Source organism: Semicossyphus pulcher, unplaced genomic scaffold, assembly GCF_022749685.1.
Source record: "Semicossyphus pulcher isolate SPU_LCO1_2020_fin unplaced genomic scaffold, fSemPul1.0.p SCAF_14, whole genome shotgun sequence".
NCBI lineage: Eukaryota > Metazoa > Chordata > Actinopteri > Labriformes > Labridae > Semicossyphus > Semicossyphus pulcher.
Window position 1 is genome coordinate 30,084,775 of NW_027211648.1, and position 16,682 is coordinate 30,101,456.

Below are 16,682 nucleotides of genomic sequence, written 5' to 3' on the forward strand. Positions count from 1 at the left end.
GTAGAGTCCTCAGAGCTTCAGGGTCGGGATCTGAGAGGAAACTTAAAGAGAAGCTCGAACAGTTTGTGTTATTAAAGTAAATCTTAGGAAACATGAGATGATTTTGACCTGCAGCACAGCATACAGAATCCAATGTTGGTAAATTGTTTACATATATTGTAATCTGAGGTAGATAAAAGGACTTCGCTGTATGGAAGCCCTAAGAGGACATGCATCCATACTCAACTTTCCCCTGATAACGAGTAATTTCCGGTTGTTTTCTCGAGATCTCGACTTATTTATCTCGAGAGCAAAGCTGCACCACTGTAACGTCACATGATCATAACTCGTATCCTCGGAGCTGCAAAAGCACCAAACTAACGCAGAAACAGGCTTGACTGACCTCATCAGTGAGGGCGACGGCAGCATGGCACGTCCTGCTCTGTGACATCACAGTGAGCAGCCTGTTGGTCGGTTTTCTACATTGACACAAAATGATGATGTTATCACAAGAAAACCAGCTTTCATATCGAGACATCAAGAAAACAACTGAAATTACTCGTTGTCACGGGAAATGGAGTAAACAAAAAGGATGGATGCATGTCCGCTTCGGGCTTCCGTAGATCTGCACGTTGAAATGTTATATATATTTTGGTGTGCATCCAGCTTCACCTCCCTGACAGGAGCCTGACTAAACTGGGCCTCACCAAATTAAACACACAAGGGAAACAACCTGCTGCTGCCGCCTGTCACCAGTTTGTCAACCAGCTGAACCAGCGTACCAGTCGACCAGTAGATCCTTTTTAAAAGTTTGTTTCTTGCAATTATCTTTGGTTTATTTGACTTTTAATTGTGTTTGTTATATTGTCTGTTTCCACTCTGAGCACTTTATTTGTTGCTTGCTGTTTTAATATTTTGACTTTATTGTTAAATATCTTGTAAATGTTTTAATAAGCTTTTATTCTCATCCATTCCTCCTCCAGTATGTCCGCCTCCCCCCTCCTTCCCCCTCCCCGAGTGGCTGCAGTGAGTCGGACTGGAGGCAGGGGGGGTGAAAGTTCACCATCATGGCTCTCACGTATCAGATGACAATGTAGGAAAGTTGGACACAAACAGGCAGCGGCGTGGATCCAGATAATCAAAGCCGAGAGCAGCAGACATGTCGGAGGAGAAGCTTTCAGCTGTGAGCGCGGAGGAAGAGGAGGACGAAGCTTTGGGATATTACGACGACGAAGACGACCTGGAGGCGTTTTCAGAGTCGGAGCTGGGCTGTGAGGACGGAGGTAGGCGGAAGGTCACGCAGCGGCAGACGGAGCACTTTCACTCTTTCACTTCAGGGCTGTTTGTTTCTGCTCACACGTCTTATTATAACCACCGAGCGGAGCTGTGGGCAGACTAACCTGCTTTAGAAGTTTACTCTCTGTTTTAAAGTTTCCTCCTCATTCTTTAAAGTGAATCGTGCAGAGGTGAAGTTTACTATAACTTCTAAACAGACACAAAGATACGGACACGCTGAGTTTCTATGGAGACGAACTACAGTAATCTGACAGCTGTAACAAACATGAACAAGGCAACTATTTATAATCGTTCGAGTATTTGGAGCAGCATAACAAAATAAAATAACTATTTTAATTTCTATTTTCTTAAAATATCAAATTAAGTTGTTTATTTGTTAGTTTTCGAGACTGGCGTTAAAATATGGAGGATTAAGAGGATAAACACAGAGATACATTATAAAGTCGAAATGTTTTGGGAAACAAAGATGAAAAAACAAACTTTAAGTTAAAGTGAAAAATAAAATAATTTGTATTTTGAGAGTTGAAATAAGTACAAAATGTTTTTATTTATTTAAAATAAATTTATATTAATAATAAATGAATTTTGAGAATAAAAGAGAATAAAGTTAAAATGTTTATAAAAAAGTGCCGCTTTAAGAGAAATAAACTGCTTTCTGTTTTAAAAGAAAAAAATACAATAATATATTTATATTTATATATATATATAAAGTCGAATTGTTGATCAAAAAATAACATTAAAGATACAATAAAATGAGGTGTAAGACTTTTGACATTATGAAGAATAGATTAATGGGGGGTGTCCATGGCTCAGGAGGTAGAGTGTGTTCATTACAGATACGGCGGTTCGATTCCCGCCTCCCCTTGTCTGTGTGTTGAACTCCAGGTTCTTCATGACAGCTGCACCGACATCAGTGTGTGTGTTAGTAGTCACATGAGGGCCAAATTATACAAGATGTGTTTGAAAATCTAAATATTGTTCATAACTTATTTGTACAGCACTTTTCAAGCCCGGAACATAAAGTGATTCCTGTGTGCACAAAAACAGCAAACTACAAGCAAACATTTCAAAAGACCGTATAAATTAAATTTAAAAATAGATCATCTGAATGGTGAAAACAAACTATTAACAAAGACTTAAAACTCCCCAATTTCCCAGTTTGGGACCAATAAAGTAGATCTGTCTATTTGTCATATCTTTGTCACGAATGCATCTGAACCCAGATGCAGACTGACAACAGGTAAGATTTAAAAAAGGGATTCATTTAGAAATCAGAGGCAGATGATGGTGGAGGAGTTGCTAGTGGGGGTCCTGGGCTGTGGAGTGATCCAGAGAGAGGTTGGCTGGCTGGGCTGGCTGGCAAAAGGAGGTCCTGGAGACAGGGGCTGTGTTCGAAATACCATACTACATACTGCATACTATATACTACATACTATATACTAGATACTATATGCTACATACTATATACTGCATACTATATGCTACATAGTATATACTGCATACTATATACTACGTACTATATGCTACATACTATATACTACATACTATAAACTACGTAATATATGCTACATACTACATACTACATACTATATACTACATTCTATATACTACATACTATATACTACATACTACATACTACATACTATATGCTACATACTATATACTGCATACTATATACTACATACTACATTCTATATGCTACATACTATATACTGCATACTATATACTACATACTACATTCTATATACTACATACTATATACTACATACTACATACTATATGCTACATACTATATACTGCATACTATATACTACATACTACATAATATATGCGACATACTACATACTATATACTACATAATATATGCTACATACTACATACTATATACTACATACTATATACTACATACTATATGCTACATACTACATACTATATACTACATTCTATATACTACATACTATATGCTACATACTATATACTGCATACTACATACTATATACTACATTCTATATACTACATACTATATGCTACATACTATATACTGCATACTCTATACTACATACTATATGCTACATACTATATGCTACATACTACATACTATATGCTACATACTATATACTGCATACTATATTCTACATACCATATACTACATACTATATGCTACATACTATATACTACATACTATATGCTACATACTACATACTACATACTATATGCTACATACTATATACTGCATACTACATACTATATACTACATTCTATATACTACATACAATATACTATATTCTATATACTACATACTACATACTACATACTATATACTACATACTATATGCTACATACTACATACTATATGCTACATACTACATACTATATACTACATTCTATATACTACATACTATATGCTACATACTATATACTGCATACTCTATACTACATACTATATGCTACATACTATATGCTACATACTACATACAATATGCTACATACTATATACTGCATACTATATTCTACATACCATATACTACATACTATATGCTACATACTATATACTACATACTATATGCTACATACTACATACTACATACTATATGCTACATACTATATATTGCATACTATATACTACATACTATATACTACAAGCTATATGCTAAATACTGCATACTATATGCTACATACTACATACTGCATACTGCGTTCGGCCGTAGTCTGTAGTATGGAGGAGCTTTTCAAAGTCATTTTGCAGTATGCTACGCCCCTTCTTTAGCTATAGCGCCCCCTTCTGCTGGAATGCTGCTGCTGTCCGTCATTTCAACTGCCGCTGTGACGTTCCAGCGCTTTGCATTGTGGTATACAGTAGGCGAGGTAGACTGGTCTGATGCATATGGAGATATCTCTGAATCAGTCCGACATCCGGGTATTTTTGGCATACTGCATACTACATTTTGGCAAAATCAGTACGTACTGCTAGTATAGTATGGCATTTCAAACACAGCAAGGGAGAACAGATGTCAGTAAAGGCAGCAGGCAGGCAAGCAAGTTGACAAACAGGCAAGACATGCAGACGGGCTAAAGGCTAAACTTGAGCTGGACTTGTGGCACATAAACAAACCGTGCCCAGCACGACGATTCCGGCAGGGACTGACTGTCGGTGCAGGGTTCTTATTGGTGATTGCTTGAGGAGGGACCGTGACAATGTTATCTATCCCAGGTGGTTGCATGAATACATCTGTATTATAAGAACTACTGAGCCGAGATGTCAGGAGAAAGTCTGTGCAGTCCTTTTGATGGGTTTCATTTGATTATCTTAACCCGTAACTCCTTACTGCTAGATGATTGAAGTTGCGTTGTTCCTGAGGTAGAGAGACACTTGATCAGATGTTCACGTGGAGTACAACTCCTTCAAGTTGTTCCAGTCAGGAGAAAAGTGTCAGAGAGGGAGGGACTGAACAACTCTGGTTGATATTAAATGTGGAAGTAAATAGTTGCAGACTCAGTGGCCTTTATCTCTGCTGCTCTTTGTGACCAGGCTGGGACGTAAGCTGCGAGCTGATAATGAGAGGAAGCGAGCTGGAGAGGAGAAATAATGAAGCAATTGTTTAACAAAACTCTGTTAGGGAGTTATTAATAGAAATCATTTTTTGTGTGTGTGACCTCCTCACAGTTTTACAGCAGAACGCCTTGTTAGGATGGGTTTGACATTTCCCAGCATGGAGCAGGAATGTGACACACACACACACACACGCACACACACACACACACACACACACACACACACACACACACACACACACACACACACACACACACACACTCAGACTTTTGTTGTACTGTTATGCTGCATGTTTGCCTGAAGGGACTGGACACTCATGCACTCACTTACCCACAATCCTTTCATGTCTGTGCTGCTGTGTGCTCATGGGGGGCGAGAATATTTAGGTACACTTATCAGTTTATATTTGGAGTCTTTAGTACCACAGGTGGAATATTTAGAGCTTCATGTTGTAGGTCAGTCCTCAGCTAAAGTGTAAAGCAGGAACCTGTGGAGGAACTCTTTGTGTTTACACTGAGGGACCAGGGCTTAATTTAAGGTCCAGGGACTTTATTTCACCTCCATAATGTATGGATTCATATGAGACCTTATAAATGAATAAAATCTGTACACTGCAGAAATATAAAGAGGAATTAAAAAGTAAACTGCAAGAAAATCTACAAAAATGGACCGGCTCTTCCTGGGTAGGAGGACCCGCCCAAAACCAGCTGAGTGACAGCTTGGCCTTTTTAGAAAGAGCAACAGGAGGACAAAAATAAGGACGAATAAAAGGATAGAAATAATAATGACTTTATGTAAAATAAACGCTGACCCCTGTCCACTGCTGAAAGCTCCTACAATGGGCACATGAGCATCAGAACTGGACCACGGAGCGATGGAAGAAGGCGGCCTGGTCTGATGAGTCACGTTCTTTTTTACATCATGTGAATGGCCGGGTGCGTGTGCGTCTCTTACCTGGGGAAGACATGGCACCAGGATGCATTATGGGAAGAAGGCGAGCCGGCGGAGGCAGTGTGATGCTTTGGGCGATGTTCTGCTGGGAAACCTTGGGTCCTGACGTTCATGTGGATGTTACGGTGTTACGGTGACACGTACCACCTACCTGAACATTGCTGCAGACCAAGTCCACCCCTTCATGGAAACAGTATTCCCTAATGGCAGTGGCCTCTCTCAGCAGGATGATGTTCCCTGCCACTCTGCAGACATGGTTCAGGAATGGTTTGAGGAACAACGAGTTCAAGGTGTTGACTCGGCCTCCAGATTCCCCAGATCTCAATCCAATGGAGCGTCTGTGGGATGTGCTGGACAAACAAGTCCGATCCATGGAGGCCCCACCTCGCAACTTACAGGACTTAAAGGATCTGCTGCTCACGTCTTGGAGCCAGATACCTCAGCACACCTTCACAGGTCGAGTGGAGTCCATTATATTAATATATTTTCAAATTTGGCACACAGGATGAACTAATAAGATTTTGTTGGCCAAAGGTCAAAGGTCAAGGTTGCTTTGATCCCATTAGGTTAACGGAGGCATACAAGTAATGAGATGCAGGTTTTCTGCTGAGGCATTGTGGGTTTGTAGTTTGAGTTACAACCAACAGGGATGAAACGTTATCTGTAAGAAGACAAATGTTGCAAAAGGAGGAGGGGCTGTTTGATCTTTGAGTCCCTCTTCTGTAAACCTGGAAGTTGTGCGATCACAGAAACAGGTTCATCCACCTCACCAACACGTCCTCTGTCTGTGTCTCTGTTTTGTTTTGCAGTGTTGGGCTTCAGCGACTCTCTGAACGGAGAGGTCAAACCTCGTATCCTGCTGATGGGCCTGAGGAGGAGCGGGAAGTCCTCCATCCAGAAGGTGGTTTTCCACAAAATGTCGCCCAATGAGACGCTGTTCCTGGAGAGCACCAACAAGATCTGCAGAGAGGACGTCTCCAGCAGCTCCTTCGTCAGCTTCCAGATCTGGGACTTCCCCGGACAGATCGACTTCTTCGACCCCACGTTCGATTACGAGATGATCTTCAGAGGCACCGGGGCGCTCATCTTTGTCATCGACTCACAGGTCGGGGCACTCAGAGACTTCATGTTCGTTATAAATGACCTAAAGGATCATTCTGTCCACTCTTAAATGAGTTCTAACTACTTGCAGGCTTGAGACCATGTATGGCAGTGCATCAAAAAGGATCAAACCAAACTCCATTCAAAAAAGCAGCATTTTAAAGTTGTTGGCTTGTCTTGTCTTACAGACGGACTGAGTTAAAATTCAGACCTTTTACAAATCTGCAATATGATTTAGTTGTTTCAGCACCTCTTTAACTTGTTATTTGTAATTAAATCACAGAAAAATCTGTGTATTTGGGTTTTTTACTGTCTGGGTCAGACTGCAGCCAACATGTGGCTCACCAGGCTACATACAGTGAGATGCCCTTAACTGGAGACAGATGGACAGGTGCTCCACAGCTCAAATAGAGCTTCTCCAGATGATGTTATGAACCCAGACGTGATGCAGTTTAGTTTGTGGACGTATGTGGAAAAGCGACTTATTTTATATATTTATTTTTTCATGATAGGATGACTACGTGGAGGCTCTGAGCAGACTGCACCTCACAGTGACCCGGGCCTACAAAGTCAACCCCGACATTAACTTCGAGGTGTTCATCCACAAAGTGGACGGCCTGTCAGACGACCACAAGATCGAGAAGCAGAGGGACATTCACAAACGAGCCAACGACGACCTCGCCGACGCAGGCTTGGAGCAAATACACCTGAGGTAAGTTTTACCTGCTGCTTTAAATGGAAAACACGGATAGACGCTAATTTAAGTCTTTCAAAGGAGGTTTCCATTATTTGTATACATTCAGGGTCTAATGGTTACATGAAGGGGGGAATTCTCTAAAGGACTGCGTGACTTTTGCACCTGCTAAACCTGTCCAAATGACTTAATGGCACACTTTGTCCACGTGTGTGGAGCCGTTACCGGGACATGACAGGGATTATTATATGGATGAGCTGCTGTTGCGTGCTAGGATGGACCTGTCGAGTCTGGACTTTACAATAAACTGTTAAAGAGCTGCCCCCTCCTCTCCCTGCTCATCATCGATCTGTGGATGGAGTGTAAGTCCGTCAGTGTGCAGCTCAGTTAATGCCTGAGAGCAGAGAGTGGAGCAGACAGCTTCTCTCCACAATCAGACACAAAACAAGAGCAAAGTGAACGCATCTGCAAAGTAGGGGCATGTTTGCACGTCCATATCATAAGCACTGTTTGCTTTGTGAATCAGACCTTGAGACGGAGCAGATAGATAGATAGTGAATTCCCCCCCCTGAGTTTTACAGCCTGTTTCAGGGCTGCAAGTAATCTTTCAATGAACGTCTCAGAAAAGTGTTTAATTTTTCTCTTATAAGAAAAAGAAATGGTCTCTACACGAACAGACTTCTTTAAGCTAAGATCCTTTTTTAAGCTCGGAAAAAATCTTAGCTTCATCGCTCTCATCAGAACCACCAGACATGTTGTTTTATCTTTCTCTTTCGTCTTTTTCCTGCATCACAGCAGCTCCGTGTGCAACATAAAAGTTAAGGACAGGAAACAAAACACCTTTGACATAACATTTCAGAATACAGAAGACAGCATTCAAGGCCCTTTAACGTACTTTTGATCTGTGATTTAGCTCCGTATTTAATTTCAGGATAGACTGGTGCTTCAGTCTAAACCAATGACTGTATGTATAGATGGACGACGCGTCGCCATCTGCTCCCATTGTACAAAAGTGATGCCGAAATAGCCGCCGTGATAGGAGCCGCCGTAGCCATTTCCGCTAACCCAAACACACATTTAACTTAGCTAAAAACAGCAAGGATCCCGCACGCCGGCGTGTTCACCAGCAGAACAGCTTCTTGTGTTGGTCTGAGGTTAAAGTTCACAGGTATGGAAACTTCAATGACTGTAGTGATTGTTTTAGTTACGTCTCCTCTCGCCGATTGTCCTCCACTCTGCTGATCTGGAACAGATCGGCTGCAGGAGCCGAATTTGTCAACAGAGCTGTCAATCATCATTTTTACAGCATCAAATAACTAATTAAAAATAAACTTGTCAGAAAAAAAACACTTGGACGTAAATCAGCATGATAAGAACTAACTTTAATAATTTTATAGTCTGACTCATCTGTTAACATGGAGGAGGCGGGCTTTATGACCTACTGAATGAATTTCAAAAATGTTTGTATTAGTAATATGTTAGCCATGTTAAAAATACTGGTATCTCCCTTTACATCCTTTTGTATATCAGTCAATAACATGGAAACAAGCTCTTTTTTTACCTTCATACTCTGGGACGTCCCTCCTGTCCATCAATCATCACCAAACACCTGTTTTAGCTGTAAACAATGTCTCAGACTGGTGTTTAGCTTTAATTACTGCAGTGAATATACAAAGAGTAGACAGTGAAAAATGTCTTCCAAAATCCATCAATGTTGTCTTCCACTTCTGAGACGTCCTCCTCTTTCTCTGGCTCAGCTTCAGCCTCCTCGTCATCTGGTTCAACAAACAGGTCCAGTTGTTCAGTCTGAACTGTGTGGTTCATGTGGGGGGATGTGTGGCTGTGAATGGGGATGTTCTCCATCTGCTGGATGAACATAATCAAGTGTTACCCATTCATTTCCTATATGGCGGTCATTTTTGACCGGGAACACCACAGGTGTCACAAAGTTGACTGAACCACTGAAATATCAATGAAAGTCATGATCAGCAATTTTATGTGTTCAAATGCCTCGTGTGGAGGATATCATGAGACCTGGAGGCAGTCAGATGTAAAACACAAGATTTATGGTTGATGAAAGTAAATCTGTCAGATTTGACCCGAACGCAACAGGAGGCTTAAATGGTGTTGAATTGTACAACTCACTACACTGAACCTGCTTATAGTTAATAATGTTTACACTTTCTTTGGATGAATGGTTTGAAGCACAACTGACTTTAGTTCATTAAACTGATTCACTGCACCAGACACCTAAAGAAGTGACAGGAGTTCTGTTGTTTGGACTTAAACAGTACCGAGTTTCTGATTCAGATCCTTCTCCCTGATCTCCACAGCTTCTATCTCACCAGCATATACGACCACTCCATATTCGAGGCGTTCAGTAAAGTGGTCCAGAAGCTGATCCCACAGCTGCCCACGCTGGAGAACCTGCTCAACATCTTCATATCAGTGAGTCATCGTGCTGCACAGAGTCAGTCGGATCTCTGTGGAAAGCTGACAGCTTCTGTTCTTCCTCCACGTTTTGAGTTGAGACTTGGACTGCAGGCATGTTAAGGTTTATTGCATGTGCTTCTCCTCCTGTAGTTTACAATCCAGACACTAGGTGGAGGTGATGCGTAACAGATGGTTGTGTTTGTGCAGACGTTGCACAGAAAGCCACCACTGAAATGTCAGATTTTAAAGGTCTTAAAAATAAGAAAAGCATATAAACAAGGTTTTCTCACTGCCATGCATTAATCACTGACTGGTACGTTCCTTTAGCCACTACGACACCACGACTCCCTCTCTTCTGTTGCTCTGTGAAGCCTATCTGTGCAGAATTCACTGATTCCAACTCATAGCTGTGTCGTCCATCGAGACACGTTTATGTTTCATATGTTGCACTGAGTAAAGTTTGTGCATCATAATCGCGCTGCCAGAAGCTTTCCCATTAAAAAATCACAGGGCTGGATGGTGTCAGAAACACTGCAGAAGTCAAATAATCCTCACGGTGCTTCTCCTGCTGATAGGCGGCCATGAAGATTATACAGTCCTCTGTCAGTCTGTAGTAACTCAGAGTGCTAGAACCTCCTTTCTGTGGCAGTGGATCCATGCAGGAGGTCTTTCATGGTTTAGAAACCCTCAGGATATATGGGGAAGTGCTGGAAGGCTGCCGCAAGCTGCCCAGTGTACACCTCAGGTACCCTCGGAGTTGTCAGGCCCACTTGCTTTATTTATTTGGAGGACTCCCTTTCTTCTTGGCTGAGGGTGAGGGGTGATGCTGGGGTGGAGGTGCAGCGAGCGCTGTCCTCTGAAGCTGTTTGCTGAGCGATAGAGCGAGAGAGAGAGAGAGAGAGAGGGAGAGAGAGAGAGAGAGAGAGGGATGCAGACATGTTTTTGATGGGGAGCAGAGCAGAGTCTCCAGCTGAGATGGGATTCTGGGCAGAGATGATGGGGGGGGCTGAGACAGTGTGATTACACAGAGGTGGGGGTTTGAGTCAGAAAAATGGTTTCAGCTCAGCACCAACACTTTCAGGTGCGTATGAAGGAACAGGACAGAACATGTTTGTCTCCAGACTAAATCTGTTTTCTTGTTGTAGATTTACATATCGTCACAAACGACCAAATATTAATCCGGTCTGAATATTCATGAGTTGTGCAGCGATTTGGTTTTATCTCACAGCCAATCAGCTATCAGTTTATCCTCTAGGGCGTCGACCATATTTTTGGGGCTTCCAGTGTAGATAGCATCAGCATTATCTGGTGAGCGATAACGAGAGGGGGGCGGGCTGCAGACCTGCTCCCTCAGGTCGGTGCCGTTGCAGCCTCCACTGCCCGCAGAAATGCACGTAACACATTTCAAAATAAAATCGGGTAGCTCGTTCTGCTTTTAGCGTTTCAGTCATTTATACATTTCAAATTAATATGTAAATTAAAATAATTATTGGCTTTATTTCCTCTAAAGGTCTTCAGGTTTACAGTTCGAGTAGACATATTAGGTTCTTGTGACAGTTTTCTGCAACAGAACCGACCTGAGAGTGCAGGTCTGCAGCCAGACTGTCTTGGTGATAGCAGATATCAGGACCAAGACTTGCTCATCTCGTGCTGCTTATTGTTTACAGTCTGAGTGGCAACTTGAGACAGAGTTGGAGTTTAGCGATGTCCACATCCGCACTCGTACACAGATGTCTGTTTATTAGAAAATGTTCCTCGCCTACAGATTCTGTTAATTTGCATATATGTGCTTATGGAGATTATCAGAAGAAGACAAAGGCTGTCATTTCTTTATGGCTGTGTTCATCATCATTTCCATTGAGGGGTATAAGAGAATTTACTGAGCGAGTACACCCAAATACCCGTTTCTCACCTAAATTTAGCGCGTTGACGCAGGATTTTCAGACCCGGGAAGACCCACTGATAGATGCCGATTGTCTCTGTTCCCACTGCCAGTGAAGTATACTCATATCGGTTTCTTATATCGCTCTGATGTCACAAACGTGCCCGGAACTGGGTTAGTAAACAGTGACGATGTTACGGTGGTTAGGTCTGTTCATTGAAGTCAGCGCGACAAATTTGGAACGATGTTCGAGCGCTGCTCGGACGGAGACGGGCGGAACTTGTAGCTGAGATGACGAGGTGTCACAGAAGTCACAGACGGAGCTTAGCATCGCTCCGGAAAGGAGGCGATCGGAGCCGAGGCAATAATTACCCGGGTCTCTCCCGAGTCATGTGACCCGGGTCTGTATGCCGATTGTAGCCTTTCTCATTAAGCAAAAAAGGCGGGTGTTAGCGGGTGTTAGTGGGTTTTTTGACCAGTGGGAAAACAGCCAAAGATGCATAGAGGGGGAAACCATTTAAAATTTAATAAACCAGGCACAAAATAATCTAAAATTCTCAAAGCTCAGTAAATTGTATTTCTCCAGTACCACACAGTGATGAGAATGCTCTTCATGTCACGGCCGGCCCAATCCAGATCTGAACCCCATTAAAACCTCCTGAATGTGATCGAGAGGACGATGGGCGGTCACGGCCATCGAACAAAGCCCAGCTGCTCCGAGAGCGGCCTAAGGTCACCCAGCAGCTCTGAGACAGACCGGAGGAGAGCATGCAGAGATTATAAACCAGGTTATTCCAACAAACACTGACCTGTGACCTCTTCAATGAGAATATTTGATTTGGAAGGAGTGAGAAAAGAAAATATTGGAACCAGAGGAAAACACATGTTTGCAGTGCTCTCTTCAGTTTTTCTGGAGCTGTATATTCTGTAGGTTGCCAAGGTCAGTTTGTTTCCTCCCCTGGCAGAGATGTTTGACCAAGCAAAGTTTGGAACGAACATTCACCAGGATAAATGCAAAGATTCAGAAAGCATACAGTATGGTCACATAACATGTTAAAAGTTGGATGTAAAAACGTGTCGGAGCTTTTGTTAAGAGTGAAGACGTGACATGTTTTTGATGATGAGTTAAACAAACTGAAAGAAATCCATCAGGTTTCTTCATCCGCTCTAAATACTAAGTTTCTACTTTTGTGACCTTCTGATGTGGATTCTTATATCTAATGACCAAGTGCTGCTGGATGCTACTAAAGAATGCTGGACCCAAAAATGGCTCCTAGTCAGTCCGATGAGAATTAGTCGGCAGGCTCATTCGCCAAAAGTTTCTAGCTTCATGTTTTACTTCGGGCATATGTGGCCCGCTGAAAAGAGTAGTTGATCTCCCACTGGCATCGCCAACAAGTTCCCACTCAGCCCTGGGACTTTATTTCTTCATGACATCACATATTATTTAATCTCTTTTCTCAGACCTCCATGGATCGAAAACGTTCAATAAAAAGATCCAGAATTGCTCGTGTCTGCGGTTTGAGATGTCCTGTGAACACTCTCACAGATGTCTCTTGGACTACAGGGGGTGTTCAATAATGCTAAAATGTTTTTTTCAGTCAGAGGCTGAACCAAAGGGACGGTCAGAGGACCAGTTTAAGATAAATAAGGATTATTTAACAGTGACTCATGCAGAAATACTCTGTTTAAGTCCCCACACAGAAATATAGAGCAGGAAACGATCATAAAAGGCCCCTTTAATGCTTTAAAAGGCTTAAAGTGATGGTTTAAACGGCCCTGTAGTTCCAGCGGATGATAATTAAAGTAAATCTTAATGGATTATTTCCTTTGTGATCCTTCAGTGAGAGGTTCAAAGATGAAGTGTTCATTAACGATGGATGTCCTCTTCTGCTTTGAAAGAATCTACATTCACTCATTAAATTACATTCAATCACTTCCTGCTCTCTCACTGTGAGCACTGACATTTTTTAATATTTAAAGTTTTAAACTTGAAATTCAAATCCTCACTTTGATATTCTGACAGGCCGACGAGACGAGAGATTTGACTCCTTTCCTAATTGGACGCAGAGCCTTGAAGACGACAGGTGATGCCGCTCCTCGAGGGGACTTTAATTGAAGGGTGGTAATTAAGAGGCAGTCTTTACATGAACAATGCTTCCCCCTCACCGATCTCCTGTTACCTTTTAACTTACCTGCACACAACAATGACTGCTAATGAGTGAATGTACGTGAGGTGAATCACAGCACGTGCTTGAGGAGCCGTCTTTGGAGCTCTGTTGTCAATTAAATATAAATATATAGTCCTGCAGGATTGATCTATTTATTTAAGATTGCAAACAATGATTGTAACGTCTCTGTGACAGTGGAAGCTCTGACAGACCTCTGATTAAAAACGTGTAAGATTCCTCGACATCTCCTGGAAACACGGGTCGGATTCAGGCTGCTGCTGTTTTCTTCCCTCCTGCTCTCGTCCCTCTAACTGCGTGTTTTTGCGAGAGTCACGGCTGAAATTAGACTTTTTCAGCTGCCCCTGAAAACGTTGATGAGACAGACTTCATTCTTCAGGCTTTACAAGAGATGTCAAGGTTGATGCTTGACTTAAAAAAAAACTGTTACACAACTACAAAGCTGAGTGTTGTCAGAAATCAATAAGGCTGTCCAAAAATGATTGCTTCAAGTAGCACTCTTCACTGCCTTTGGCAAGCCTAACTGTGCGACTGTGTGTGTGCTCCCCCGTCTCCTCTCCTCTCAGGACACGTCGTAAACAACACACAGACTCGAATACATAATGAAGCATTGCAAATACAATCTCTATTTACAGACTTATGAATGTAGAGTCTGTACACGCACGACAGGGTTTCAGGACAGGAAGTGTTCTGGTTTATGTTTGCAGCAGTGTTGAAGTCATCTTTGCTCGAGTCATTTTTTCTTGGCCAAGTCAAGTCACATCGAGTCCTGAGTTAAGGCAAGTCAAGTCCCGAGTCAAGTCACTTTTTTTCAAGTCACCATGACTCTGGTCTGCAGTCTGAGTAGTATTGACCAATCAGGCATCAGCAGGCTGCGGCGTATGCTGGTAAAACTGTCCGTGTGGAGATCAAAAGCAGGCAGAACGTAATCGACAGTAACGACGTCACGGCTCCCGTCAGCGTCAGCTGATGATGATTTAGCTTCTTATTAATCTCTATAAACAGACACTAGAGATGCCCCGGGGGGGACGTTTTCCCACCAGTTAATAAACTCATGACTCCACCGTTGTTCCCAATTACACCGGACATAAAAAAAAAAAAAGGTAATTGATGACGCTCCATACATGTAGAGCGCTTGCTGTGATCGTCCCTTTATGTTTGAACAAAACAAATACTTAGAGGGTTTGTTCATCTTTATTTTTTAATGAAAAACACAACAACAATAAAACAACATTAACTTTTATAAACGAAACGAACAAGGCGGATGACAACTTGGTGGCGGCGCATGGCGTGCATACCTGTGCTGAAATACAAAAATACACAAATAAATTAGATCTATAAAGTTTTAACTAATATCGGCATACCTCGTGAAAAAAAGTGACATTGGCAAACACTCAGGAACCAAATAAAACAAATCTCCAGGTTGTAGGCGACGGTAACAAAAATCCACAGGCGTAAAAGCCAAATAATAACAATGATGATAATAATAATAGTAATAATAATAATAATAATAATATAGAGAGTAGAAAATTTAAATTGGTGAACACTATTGAACCAAACAAATATAGGAAACGAATGTGACAAGTGACCTCGCTCTGACGTCTGACACCTGCTGCTGCGATGGAGCTGGTACTGCAGTTTCTAATTGTTGCAAGTATATACACAGTAGTATTTGAAGGAAAAAATAAAAAATGATGAACGTTGGAGCTGCACTGATACATGAAAATGAGATCTATGGGTTTTATTTCTATACGCCCAAAAAAGGCAAAATGAGGGGCGGTGGGGGAGTTATGCAGTCGGTGCCAGAACACTGTGTAACACCGGTAACACCAACTACAGCGGCGAGCCTAACAGACATCTGCAGCAAGTTCAGCTAACAATCTGTTCTTGATCTAAAATTCAACTTGAGATGAATTCACTTGATGCTGTGTCACAAAAGCCGTTCAGCGCTTAGAGTTCCTGACTTCCTTGAATGACTCGTAAATGATGGCTCCGACCTCCGTTAAACAAACTTGTCATGTTAAAGTAGTTTTCTTCTCCTCTTGAGGACAGACCTGACAAAGCTTCATGTTGTTAATCTGCATCATGATGTTGTTCTTTCAGAAAACTGAAGAGCCGTTAATTAAAGTCGATCACAAGAAAATCTGTTTCTGTTTGGGCTTCATCCCGCTGCAGTAAGCCAGAGTGCAGCCTCTGTGTAACTTCCTGTTTACAGTGAGACTGAGACTCAGCACAGACAGATGAACGGGCACTCCTCCGGGGGATGGGACGAACCGAGAGATGACAGCGTTTATTTAGCAGACACATCTGGAGGGAGAATTTACCTTCACTTTGATCTGAACACACGGTCGCTTCTCAAGCTGCTGACTGGCCTGTAAACAATGCAACGCACGGAGGAGGACGTCTGGGCTGGAAGTCGTTGATCGCTTAAAGCTGGCTAAACTGTGCATGCCGGTCACAGTCACTCCCAGAGGCTGTGTCGTCGTCAGATGATAGCCGATGGGTTCAGAGATTATTGCAACTACAATATATCAGTGGGACAATTAAAGCAACTGAAACTCATGCGCATGTTTTTCTGTTCTGCGTATATAGAAAATTAATTCT

At 42.1% G+C, this 16,682-nt stretch overlaps 1 protein-coding gene across 1 annotated transcript in view; it reads left to right on the forward strand.

Moving 5' to 3' along the window:
* Window positions 1–1,138: 1,138 nt before the first annotated feature.
* rragd (ras-related GTP binding D) overlaps window positions 1,139–16,682 on the forward strand; it is a 49,889-nt gene continuing 34,345 nt past the window's right edge. Inside the window, exons 1-4 of the mRNA XM_069662265.1 lie at window positions 1,139–1,262; window positions 6,589–6,884; window positions 7,393–7,592; window positions 9,908–10,022. Of these exons, the coding sequence (XP_069518366.1) occupies window positions 1,139–1,262; window positions 6,589–6,884; window positions 7,393–7,592; window positions 9,908–10,022 (735 nt within the window). The remainder of the gene's footprint in view (window positions 1,263–6,588; window positions 6,885–7,392; window positions 7,593–9,907; window positions 10,023–16,682) is intronic.